General features: G+C 53.8%; 1 protein-coding gene across 1 annotated transcript; it reads right to left on the bottom strand.

Annotated features, from left to right (window-relative positions):
• Nucleotides 1-18: 18 nt before the first annotated feature.
• Nucleotides 19-12994, bottom strand: TMC4 (transmembrane channel like 4). The gene is given in 16 exon segments (XM_059045609.2): nt 19-290; nt 397-475; nt 714-869; nt 969-1099; nt 1473-1656; nt 1984-2081; nt 2335-2461; nt 2724-2887; nt 3128-3295; nt 3816-3963; nt 9131-9252; nt 9391-9623; nt 9844-9989; nt 11719-11938; nt 12631-12763; nt 12765-12994. Coding segments are annotated over 16 exon segments (2400 nt in total). The 5' UTR covers nt 12987-12994; the 3' UTR covers nt 19-221.

The following is a 12994-nucleotide window of genomic DNA, read 5'->3' as shown; positions in this document are numbered from 1 at the left end:
GCGAGTTTCAAAAAGGGCTCAGCAGCCTCCGCTGTGTTTATTGGTACTAGAAAGAGGTTCACTGGAGAGTCAGGGACTTAGCAGTGAATCCCAGGGCTGGAAAACCATGGGGTCTTCTCCAGTTAGCTCATTTTCCAAATGATGTGGCCGAGGCTTACAAAGGATCTGAGGGCAGGTCTGGGTCTGAAAGTGGGAGGTCACCCTGAGCCAGGCTGGAGAGGTCAAAGAGCTCTGTTGGCCGAGCTCAGCGCCACAACGCGCTGTGCCAGGAAGACTTTATTCTGCGCCTCCTGAGGTAAAGGGTAAAGAGAGGTGGAGATGAGACAGATCTTCTCTCCACCGGTGTCCCTTTCCATATTCCCCAGGACCCCTTCCCAGGGACCGGGCCTGGCTCACCGTCTCTATCTGGCGTTTGAGTTCAGAGATGAGGCGTCCATATGAGTTAGCCAGGGCCACGGTATACGCCATCAGGATGCTAGAAGAGACGGAATGGAAGCTACTCCCCAAACGCCCTTAGAATATCCTCAACGTAGGGCTCTTTAGTAATCAGGAGTCTAGACCTCCTCCTTCAGACTCAAGAAGTCTAGTATCCCAGCCCCCTCCTTCCCTCAGACCCAAGAGTCTGGGCCCCCAGCCCCCTTCTCTCTTGGAAGCAGGCAGCGGGACCCCAGGTCAGACATTCAAACTCAGACCCAGGAGTCTAGGGCTCTCACCTGGAGATCAGCAGAAGAGGCACAGCAAAAGCCTGGCTCCCCAGGAAGAAGAGAAATTCCCGGGCAGTCTGAGGGAGCTTGCAAACAGACTCGGGGATCTCGGCCCAGATGGACGGCTGCCCCCGGAATGGACCACACAGCTTAGAAGGTGGGATCCTGAAGTCAGAGACAGGCAGAGGTCAAGGATGGCCCAAAGTCAGAACCCTGGAGAAAGGAGGAAGGAGGGAGGGAGAGGCAGGTGCCTCTCACACTTACAGGAAGATGCTATAAAGCACAGGAACGGTGGAGATGGCCAGACCCAGGAGAAGGACCAGGGGGAAGAAGAAGTTCACAGTGGAGGCCCGAAAGGTGCGGGAGGCCGGGGAGCAGGTGGAGAAGAGGGTGATCTGGTGGGGGGGATGAGGGAATCTGAGCCCCAAACTCTCCTTCTCCACCATCCGGGAGCCCTCGTCCCTGGCCTCCTCTCCTCAGTCAGGATCCAGGAGCCCCAGTTCTTTTCCACTATCAGACACAGGAGTCCGGGTCCCCCCTTCCCTCAGACCTAAAAGTTGGGATGCCCTGGACCCCTCCTTCTCCCACATCCAGGAGTCTGTCCTCCAGACCCATCCTCCGTCAGGATCTAGTAGTCCACGACCCTGGCATCCTCCCCCGCCAGGACCCAGTAGTCACATCCCTCAAGTCCCCTCCTCCCCCCAGGACCCAGAAGCCCAAGCCCCAATACCTCCCGCTTCAGACCCAAGGGTGCTCCCCACCCCTCACCTTCTTCAAATAGAAAAGCAGCAGGAACTTGGCCGTGTTGAGCAAAGGCAGTAAAGGGCAGAAAAAACTCCCCACCCAGACCACTGTCTGTGCGTAGATGAGCCCCAGCACTTCGTCAGGCACCTGGAACTCCAGGGTCCCCGCAAAACGACCCAGCGCCCCGGGACAGAGGCCACAGAGCAGCCTGAGGGGCGGAGCGAGGCCGGGCCGAATCAGAGGCAGGCCGGCCACGGGTTTCCCCGCCTTCACCGTCCCGCCCACCAATCGGAAGTGAGCACATCTGGGGGTGGGGTGGAGCCTTCAAGGTTCTGGAGGGGGTGTGTCTAGAGGGCGGGGCTTGAGGCGTAGAGGTAATCATGGCAGTAGGGACAGGGCCACAGGGAAGTGATTACCAAACTCGTGGAGGGGCGGGGTCTGCGGACAGGGCAGTCAGAGGCAGGGCTAGAAAGGGGCGGGGCGAAAGAGAAAACTGCGTGCTGGGCGGGGCCACAGCAAGGGGCGGGACTCTCACTTCCGAGGAAACTGGATGAGCAGCGTGACTGCCAGGCCGGTCAGGAGATCAAACAGCAGGAGTTTGTACATCTCCTGTCCCAGGCGAGTCTCCCAGCACTGAGGAAGGAAGAACAGGTCATAAAGACCTCAGGACCCAGACACCTGTAGACCCGAACATCTGAGTCTCCAAACTGCAAGCATATGAGATTCTATCAATACTTTCTCTGGGGGGTCTTCAGTTTTTTTTTTAATCTATACCCCTGTCCTCAAGGGGAAGGTATTCTAGCACCCCAAGCTCGGGGTCCGGACCCACCGGGCTCCTCCTTTCCTTCAAGGACCCAGGAGTCCATCCCCCCACCCTCATCCTCACCGGAAGTTCTTTGTAATTGTAGCCACAGGTTTTGCACTCCTCAGCGTCCGCATCTCCCCCGCAAGTGATCTGATTCCAGAGAGAGAAGAGCAGGACCACCAGGGAGGCCAGACGGAGAAACACTGTCCTGGCAAGGGGAAGAGAGAGAAAGGGAATCAGCACTGACCGAGTGCCCACCACGTGCCCGGACCCTCCTGTGTGGAGCGTGCTCACAATTCTCCCCATTTCCCAGATGAAGAAAACTGAGGCTCAGTGACAGGAAGAGCCGGGATTTGAATCCAGATCCCACTGGATCCCATATCCTGACGATTTCAGTCTCTTATCTGCTACAACCATTGTCCCCCGACCAGCCCCGCCATTATCCCCAGCCCACCCCAGGAGTCCAGAACCTGAGCAAGATAAAGACGATCTGACGGCTCCTGGTGTAGCCCTCCAGTGGGGCAATGAGCTTGAACACTGGTGGCAGCACGAAGTTGACCCCGGAGATGAAGATGGACGGAAGGTAATCCACCACGAGCTTCAGCAGTGGCATCCCCTGGATAAGAGGCATCTCCTAGGAGGGAGGGTGGACCAAGAGAAGAGGCTCTGGGGTCCTGCAGGAGCCATGCTTAACATCCTCCCCCAGCCTCTTCCTCCTTCATCACCCTGAAGTCCAAAGTCCTAACATAATCCCCCCCCACACACACACACACCAATCCCTCCTCTCTGTGATTCCAGGAATCATGGGCCTCAGTCTCCTCCACCCCTGGAAATGTCGGTTCCAGGCCCGTTCCTCCCCCGGGGCCCTCCACACCTGCAGCTTCACAGTGGCCCCTGTAGCCCAGTAGACGCCGTAGAAGGCTGCCCCCAGGAGTGCCACCACCGCCACGTTGAGCAGCACCCGCACCGACCACACCCTGGCTTGTTGGCCCAGTGTCCGCACCGCAGCCTGGCGCCGCACCGCTGCTTCCTCCAGCTCCACCTAAGGCCGGAAGAGACGTCCACTTGGGTTCCATTACCCTAGGTGCTGCCTGTGCTCCAGAGCCCAGGCTCAACGTGCAGCACCGCCCCTCCAAGAACATCTATAATCCTTATCTCAGCCCGTCCAGGGCCCTCCAGGTCACAATTGAGATCTGGCTCCGCCCCCAAGGCCCCGCCCAACACGTCCAGCTCCTCCCAGGACCCGCCCAGCACGCATGCCCGGTGCTTTGGAGTTACAGTTCTACTCTATCAAGCCCTTTCTGGCCACACCCTTCTCTTAACTTTGAACCGAGGAGCTTTAGATGCCGCCCCTTTCCTGCTGCTAGCTTTTTCCTGTACCCTTTGACTTCAGGCATCCCTGTAGTGGCCTTGTCCCCTTTCCCCCAAGGCCCGCCTCCTTAGGAGAAAGCTCCGCCCAGCATCTTTCTGGAGGCCCGGTCCCTGGTCTATGCCCCGCCCATCCTCTCAACCCCGCCCCCTCGGGTGACATCTGGTTGTAGGCCCCCCACCCCTAAGCGCACCTGCAACTCAAATAGGATGTTGCGCTGGCGCAGCCTCACGTGGACCTCCCCGCTGAGGCCAAAGTCCCAGGCAGAGAACACGCGGTGGCTGTAGCTGGTCACGGCCCCTGACTCAGCCAACAGCGTCTGCTTCAGCCCAGACACCGAGCTAAGAGAGGGGAGACCCGAGAGATGGGGTGTAGCAGGACAGCCACAAGCCGGGGGCATAACCCCTCTCCCCTTCTGGGGCACACAGGGAAAATGAACTCTAAGACCTTGGGCATTTGGAGAGTTGCTACCTGGTGGACACATACAGTCATTGTCGCCAAAGACCAAGAAAGAGATTCAGAGAGGCCCAGAGGAGGCCAGAAACCTAAGAGATAAGGACAGCTCTCCAGAGAGAAGAGAACAGAGACCCTGGGGAGAGAGAGATTTAGAGGGAAGACAGACCCCCAAAGGGGGGGCAGAGATTCCAAGAAAAGGGGACAAAGACTCAGAGAAAAAGAGATGGAGAAAGGTGCGGGGGGGTCAGAGACTCAGAAAAGGAGAGGGCAGGTAAAGAGACTGGAGAGTGGGGGACAAAGACCCAGGGAGGGGATAGAAAACCAGAGAAAAGGAAAGAAACAGAAAACTGAGCAGGAAGACTCCACATCCACCTTCGCCGCCCCGGCGCTGGCCCCCATCACCTCTCAAGTGGGCCCACCTGCTCTCCCTGCTAACACTTGTGCCCGGTCTCCACTCCCGAGCTAGTAGAGCCTTCCTTTTATGCGGATCCGATTGGCATTCCCACTTAAAACCTATTCCGCAGCTTCTCTTTGTTTTTTGGTTATTTAAAAAAAAATATTTCGGCTGTGCCCTGCAGCATGTGGGATCTTAGTTCCCCAACCAGGGATGGAACCCGCGCCCCCTGCAGTGGAAGCGCAGAGTCTTATCCACTGGACCGCCAGGGAATTCCCTGTGATTTTTTATTTTTAATGAGAAATATATATGGTCAACTAATATTTGACAAGGAAGCCCACATACTCAGTGGGGAAAGGATAGTCTCTTCAATAAATGGTGTTGGGAAAACTGGATATCCACATGCAGAAGACTGACATTAGACCCCAACCTTAAACCATTCACAAAAATTAACTCTAAATGGACTTAATACTTAAGCATAAGACCTGAAACTGAAAAACTCCTAGAAGAAAACAGAAGAAAATCCCCTTGACGCTGGTGAGCAACGTTCTTTTGGACGTGACACTAAAAGCACAAGTAACCAAAGGAAAAAATAATAAATGGGGCTACTAAAAAGCTTATACACAGCAACAGAAACAATCCAAAAAAGGAAGAGGCAACCTACAGAATGAGAGAAAATACTTGCATATCATCTATCTGACAAAGGGTTAATATCTAAAATATAGAAAGAATTCATAGAACTCAATAGCAACAAAACAAAACAAAACAAAACACCAATCAACCAACCAACCCAAACAACCCCATTAAAAAATGGGCAGAGGAATTGAATAGACATTTTTTCAAAGAAGGCAAGCAGATGGCCGACGGGTATATAAAAAGATGCTCAATGTCACTAATCATCCGGGAAATACAAATCAAAATCATGAGCTATCACCTCACACCTGTCAGAAAAACTGTCACTGGACTTCCCTGGTGGTGCAGTGGTTAAGAATCTGCCTACCAATGCAGGGGACACGGGTTCAAGCCCTGGTCCAGGAAGATCCCATGGAGCAACTAAGCCTGCGTGCCACAACTGCTGAGCCCGTGCGCCACAACTACTGAAGCTTGCATGCCTAGAGCTCGTGCTCCGCAACAAGAGAAGCCACCGCAATGAGAAGCCTGCGCACCGCAACGAAGAGCAGCCCCTGCTCGCTGCAACTAGGGAAAGCCCGCATGCAGCAACGAAGACCCAATGCAGCCAAAAATAAAATATTAATTATTTTTTTTAAAGAAAGAAAGAAACGCTGTCATGAAGAAGGTAAGAGATTAACAGATGTTGGAGAGGATGTGGAAAAACAGGAACCCTTGTGCCTTGTGCGCTGATAACGGGAATATAAATTGATTCAGACACTAATGAAAACAGTATGGAGTTTCCTCAAAAAAATTAAAAACAGAACTACCATATGATCCAGCAATCCCACTTCTGGGTATTTATCCAAAGAGAATGAAAACAGGATCTCAAAGGATCTGCCTCTGCACATTCACTGCAGCATAATTCACAGTAGTCAAGATATGGAAACAACCTAAGTGTCTGTCAACAGATGGTATGTTTTATATATATACACAATGGAACATTATTCAGCCATGAAAAAAGAAGGAAATCTTGCCATTTGAGACAACAGGGATGGACCTTGAGGGCATTATGCTAAGTGAGATAAGTCAGACAGAGAAAGACAAATACTGTATGAGATATCACTTAAATGTGGAACCTAAAAAAGCCAAACACATGGCAACAGATTAGAACAGTAGTTGCCAGGGCTGGGGCGGGGGGTGCAGAAACTGGGGAGATGTGGGTCAAAGGGTACCAACATCCAGTTATAAAATGAGTAAGTTCTGGGGATCTAATGTACAATATTCTGCCTGTCGTTAACAGTGCTGCATTATATACTTGAAAGTTGCTAAGAAAGTAGATCTTAAGTGTTCTCGCCAAAAAAAGGAATGGTAACTGACTTGATGGAGGTATTAGCTAACCTATGGCGGTAATCATATTGCAATATATGAAGGCATCAAATCAACACAGTGTATGCCATCCACCTACACAATGTTATGTGTCAATTATATCTCAATAAAGCTGGGGGAAAAAAGAAATTCAATGGAAAAAAGAAAACGAAACTAAACCCCAAACTGACCACTTGTCACCACCCTGGTCCAAGCCACCTCTCTTGGTGATATTTGGAGTTGATTGCAATAATCTCGTAACTCTTCTACTTGCTGCTGCCTTGCCCTTAAGCTCTCTCCCTCCCTTTCCCTTTCCCCAGCTCCCCTCTCTTCCATAGAGCCATAGATTCTTTTCTTTTAAAACCTAAATCAGATCACGGTGATCTGCTCAGGCACCTGCAATGAGTCCCATCTCAGAAACAATCCCAATTCTTTACGGAATGTGGGCCCATCCCCTACTGCTCCCCCCTCTCTCCTTGCCCCCCGCCTCTCTCTGATCCAGCCCCACAGGCCTCCTTGTGCACCCTGAAACACGCCAGCCCTGCTCCTGCCTTGCTCCAGCTGCACCCTCTGCCTGGAATACCTTTCCTCAGGTAGCTGAGTGACCAAATCCCTCACTTTCTCAATGTCTTTGCTTAAACACCATGTCCTCAGTGAAGCTTCCCAGACGCCCTATTAAAACAGCAGCCTGGGGGCTTCCCTGGTGGCACAGTGGTTAGGAATCCGCCTGCCAATGCAAGGGACACGGGGTCAAGCCCTGGTCCGGGAAGATCCCACATACTGCGGAGCAACTAAGCCCGTGCGCCACAACTACTCAGCCCACGAGCCACAACTACTGAAGCCCGCGCGCCTAGAGCCCGTGCTCTGCAACAAGAGAAGCACCGCAATGAGAAGCGTGCGCACCGCAACAAAGAGCAGCCCCCGCTCGCCGCAGCTAGAGGGAGCCGGCGCGCAGCAACGAAGACCCAGCGCAGCCCAAAATAAATAAATTAACAACAACAACAAAACACACACACAAGAACAGCAGCCTGGCCTTTTTCCGGTAAGTGGCCTGAGGTGACCTCTAAAAATGGTTCGCTATTCACTTGACCTAGAAAACCCCACAAAATCATGCAAGTCGAGAGGTTCAAATCTTTGTGTTCACTTTAAGAACACTCGTGAGGGGCTTCCCTGGTGGCGCAGTGGTTGAGAGTCCGCCTGCCGATGCAGGGGACGCGGGTTCGTGCCCCGGTCCGGGAGGATCCCACGTGCCGCGGAGCGGGTGGGCCCGTGAGCCATGGCCGCTGAGCCTGCGCGTCCGGAGCCTGTGCTTCGCAACGGGAGAGGCCACAACAGTGAGAGGCCCGCATATCACAAAAAAAAAAAAAAAAAAAGAACACTCGTGAAACTGCCCAGGCCATTAAGGGTATGCACATCTGAAAAGCCACCAAGTATCTGAAGGATGTCACTTTAAACAAGCAATGTGGATTGTTTGATGCTGCTGATTCACTTGGTGGTACAGCAGAAACAAACACAAGATTGTAAAGCAATTATACTCCAAGAAAGGTGTTTAAAGAAAAAAACAAAAAAAGCAATGTGTGCCATTCCGTCGTTACAATGGTGCAGTTGGTAGGTGTCCCCAGGCCAAACAGTGGGGCTGGACGCAGGGTCGGTGACCCAGAAAGAGTGCTGAATTTTCACTGCACATGCTCAAAAATGCAGAGAGTAATGCTGAACTTAAGGGCTTAGATGTAGATTCTCCGGTCACTTGAGCACATCCAGGTGAACAAATCCCCCAAGATGCGGCGCAGGACTTACAGAGCTCATGGTCGGATCACCCCGTACGTGAGCTCTCCCTGCCACGCTGAGATGATCCTTACTGAAAAAGAACAGACTGTTCCTAAACCAGAGGAGGAGGTTGCCCAGAAGAAAAAGCTGTCCCAGAGGAAACTGAAGAAACAAAAACTTATGGCCCGGGAATAAATGCTGCAAACAATAAACGCACAAAAAAGTAAAAACAAAAAAACCCCAGCAGCCTGGGGGCTTCCCTGGCGGTGCAGTGGTTAGGACTCGATACTTTCACCGCTGGGGCCCAGGTTCAACCCCTGGTCAGGGAACTAAGATCCCACAAGCCGTGTGGTGTGGGGAAAACAAAACAAAACAACACTGCAGCAACCTGGCCCAGTATCACCGTCAATCCCCCTCACCTGCTCTGCTTGTACCCGATCACCATCTAACAAGCCATGCAATCCACTTATTAGGGCTTATTGCTTATCACTCGTCTCTCCTGTTAAAATGGCAGCTCCCCCAGGACCAGGCTCTGTTGGGTTTTTGTTTGTTCGTTCTTTTTTGCCAGCTCTCTAGAACAGTGCCCGGCTCATAGCATCTGCTCAATAAATATCTGTTGCATTAGTGAATGAATCACCTCTATTTGTTTAGCATTCTCCCCTTCAGAAAAGATGTAATTAATTTCCTTGCTTGTTTAATAGCTTACCTTCCCCACTAAACTGTAAGTCACAGGAGGGAGAAACTTCTCGTCTTTATCCCTGGCCTGCAGCAATGATGCAGCATTTTAAAATTCGATTGCAACTCAAACGGAGAGAAAGGGGCCACAAAGCAAGACTCGGGATTCTGGAGGAGGGGGATCTATCACGGCTACTCCCCTATGGTCTGGGGGGCCTGGGTGTAGGGGTGTCACTGACCGGTGCAGGATGAGCAGCAGGTAGAGGAGGCGAATGGCAAAGGTGGAGCACAGGTAGGTGACGGCCAGGTGTGGGCGGGGCGGGTAGAACCCATAGAAGAGCGGAGACCATTCTAGAAAACCCTGTGGAAGGAAAGGCAGGGCAGGGTTCACCACGGGGCTGGGAAGAGGCAGGGTTCAGGGAGCTGGGCCATCAGGGTCGGGGGTCACTGAGGGCACTAGGGCTCAGAGCGGGGGCTTCCAAGGGACCCAGGCACGCACCTCTCCGGAGAGCAAATTGAAGAGATCGGTGGAGAAGGTGACCAGGCCCTGAGAGCCAGGGCTGTAGAAGCCGCAGGGTGAGGAGGCGTTAGGGGCAGGGGGACCCGGGGGAGCCCCCTCCAACCAGGTGGGCAGCAGAATCATGCAGGCTGTAAGCACGGAGGCCAGCACGCTGAGCAGCAGCAGGAAGCGCAGCAGGCAGAAGTAGGACGCAGTGCCGGCGCCAAACTGGCCTGCAGGGGGCAGCAGAGAGGCGGCGGGCTCCTTCCTGGTCCCAGACCCCTCCCCCCTCACACCCGGGAGTCCAGCCCCCAGCCCCTCCCCCCTCACACCCGGGAGTCCAGCCCCCAGCCCCTCCCCCCTCGGGCCCAGGGATCCAGGCCCTCAGCCCCTCCTCCCTCAGACCCAGGGGTCCAGTCCCGTCCCAAGGTGCCAGACCAAAGCCCACCGTACCCCCAATTCTCCTCAGTGTCCACTCCCAGGGCTGCACGGATCGCAGGCCTTCCCGCACCTTCTCCTTGGACCTCCGAAGCAGAAGAGTCCAGTGGGCAGCCCTGGACCCCGAGCCCTGAGCCACTTGGTTCCTGGCAACGCTTTGTCTGGGAGGGAAACAGAGTCACACACAGAAAAGGAGGGGCCTAGTGGCCCCAAATGGAAACCACCCACATGTAGAAACAGCCCAATCTTTGAACCAGGAAGTTAGTTGAAATATATTCCTAACACGGGATACTCCATAGCAATGAAAAGAAACACACCTAATGCTCAGCATAGGAAGACAGAAAATACAGACTGCAGGGTTCGATTTACACAAAGGCACACAGAGCCAACACAAAACTCTTCTCTTTAGGGATACACACACAGGTGGCAAAGCTATGAAGAAAAGCAAGGAGTGATCCTCAGTGAAAGTCTGGGAAGAAGAAAGGGGGGTGCCCTAGGTGGTGTTTACCTGGACCCTCACTTTGGGAAAACTCTTTAAGTTTCTACATGATGTTTCATGCACTTTTCTGTCAGCAAATACCATCATAAAGTAAAAAAAGAAAAAAGAAAAAAGAAAGGTAGGTGTGATATTGTGATTTATAATAAGAAATATGTATTTGGTAGTGTATGATGATCTCACATGTGGAATCTAAAAAAAACGAACCCAAATAAATAAATAAATAAATAAACCAAAAAGAAAACCAACCAAACTCAAAAGAGCGCAGGATGGTGTTTACCAGGGGCTGGGGGTAGGGTAGGGAAATGGAGATGTTGGTCAAAGAGCACAAACTTCCAGTTATAAGATAAACAAATTCCGGGGATTTAAGGTATAGCATGGTGATTGTAGCTCATAATACTGTGCTGTATACTTGAAGCTTGCTAGGAGAGTAGATATTCAATGTTCTGACTACTGAAAAGAAATGGTAATTATGTGACATGATGGAGATGTTAGCTAGCACCACTGCGGTAATCATTTTGCAGTATATCAACAGAGGTATACCACATCAACACAGTGTACACCTTAAACTTGCACGATGCTGTATGTCAACTGTATCTAAATAGAACTGGAAAAAACTTTTTAAAAAAGAAGTATATATTTGGTCTTTGTCCTGTTTCTGGCACACAGTTCCTAAATCCTCGAATCTCCTAAGTGGTGACGGTCATAAAGTTGCCTCTCTTATGTTGATGTTATATCTCCAGGTAGATAGTGTCAGAATTGAGTGGAATTGTTGGACACCAAGCTAGTGTCAGAGCTTTGCTTGGTGTGGGGAAAATTCCCCACATATCGGAATCGGTGTCAGGATTATGTAAGGAAAAGGGTCAGTTTCCAAGGGCTCCCCGAAGAGTCACTCAGGACACCGTTCTCGGAAGGGCGACCCACTTGCCGTGCTGTTTGAATGCTGTGCTGTTGCCGTCTTAAGATGAGTAATAATTGTTGAACAGGAGACCCAGCGGTTTCAGCTTTCACTGGGTACTGTAAATTATGTAGCTGGAGAGAGGCAAAAAAGAAATGAAAGAGTGATACGCTTTGAAGAGGGGGAGGCAGAGACAGACATAAAGCAGAGAGGAAAAAACACTGACAGATTTCAGACACCCAGCGAGAAACAGAGGCACGCAACACAGCCTTGGAGGGACAGAAGACGCAAGAGACGAGAACTTGGGAGAGAGAGAGAGAGGAGAAAGAATCCCGGAGACAGGACTCCTTGGAATCAGAGAAGCACAAACAACAGACAGCAGAAAAAGAGGCAGCTCTGAGAGAGGCAAGGACTGACAGGAGGACAGAGTGACATGGAGACAGAGCCTCCAACAAGTGGGAGGATGGTGCACACCTGGCGGGGAGGTGGGCCTCACCTGTGTGCCCGTCTGGCCTGCATGGGCCACGGCAGTTCCCGGGAAGGGCCGGGCTCCTGCAGTTCCTTTTGTGTGGCTTCTGCGAGGGACTGGATGCTCCTCTGTCCGTCCTCCTCCTCCTCCTCCTCCTCCAGGGCCCTCCAGGGCAGCCCCCCAGGGCCTCGGTACCGAAGGGTAGCAGCACTGGGGAGCTCATTAAGCACAGAGGACAGCGATGGACCTGGGGCAGGAGGACAGGTGGCTGGGAGAGTCCAGGAGTCCAGGCCCCCAGCCCCCTCCTCCCTCAGACCCAGGAGTCCAGGCCCCCGGCCCCTCCCCCCTCAGACCCAGGGGTCCGGGCCCCCAGCTCCTCCCCCCTCAGACCCAGGAGTCCAGGCCCCCGGCCCCTCCCCCCTCAGACCCAGAGGTCCGGGCCCCCGGCCCCTCCCCCCTCAGACCCAGGGGTCCGGGCCCCCGGCCCCTCCCCCCTCAGACCCAGGAGTCCAGGCCCCCGGCCCCTCCCCCCTCAGATCCGGGAGTTTGGAATCCCCGGTCCCAGACACCAGCCCCACAGCCCTACCGAGCACCCAAGTGTGGCCCCTCCAGGCCCCTCCTACCCCAGGGCTGAGGAGTCCGCTCCTCAACTTCCTTTTCCCTGTAATTCAGGCTGAGATCCTGGCCCCTCCCATTCCTCAGATATCCCCAGGTATTCCAGCCGCTAGCCCTCTCCCCCTCCAAGACTCCGGGTCTCCAGACTCCTCCCCAGGACCCACAAGTCCCAGCCTCTGGGTCCCCTCTCCCCCAGAGACCCGGGAGCCGAAGCCCCTCCCCCTTCGGCCCTGGGGTCCCAGGAGGCGGCCCTCCGTTCTCCGCCTCCCTCGTGACTTCTGCCAACCAGGGGAGTGGGGCCTGACCTTCCTCGGGCTCCCCCACCTGTTCTGGCCTCCCGGGGTGCCGGCCATCCCCGCGAGGGGGCCCAGGCCTCCGGTTCCCGCATCGGGCTCTCTTCAATGGCCCCAGCCGCGGACCTGCTTCCGTCTCTGGGGCCAGCCGAGCAGGGACTGACTGCCCCAGGTGAGGGAGGAGCCCGAGACGGGGGCATACCTGGCCGCCAGCTGGCCCGGAGGAATTGCCCGGCACTTCCCACAAACTATCAGGGCCTCTGCTCCGAAAGGTCTCCTGGGAGCTGAAGTCCACAGACGCCTGCGTGGCTCCCGGGGGGCTGGGTGGCAGCACACCACAGAGGGGTGCGGTGGTACGAGCCCCCCACCTTGATCACCCGCAGACATTCCCACAT

The sequence above is a fragment of the Kogia breviceps genome, chromosome 18 (genome assembly GCF_026419965.1).
Source record: "Kogia breviceps isolate mKogBre1 chromosome 18, mKogBre1 haplotype 1, whole genome shotgun sequence".
Lineage (NCBI taxonomy): Eukaryota > Metazoa > Chordata > Mammalia > Artiodactyla > Physeteridae > Kogia > Kogia breviceps.
This window is presented reverse-complemented; position numbering and strand designations above follow the sequence as displayed.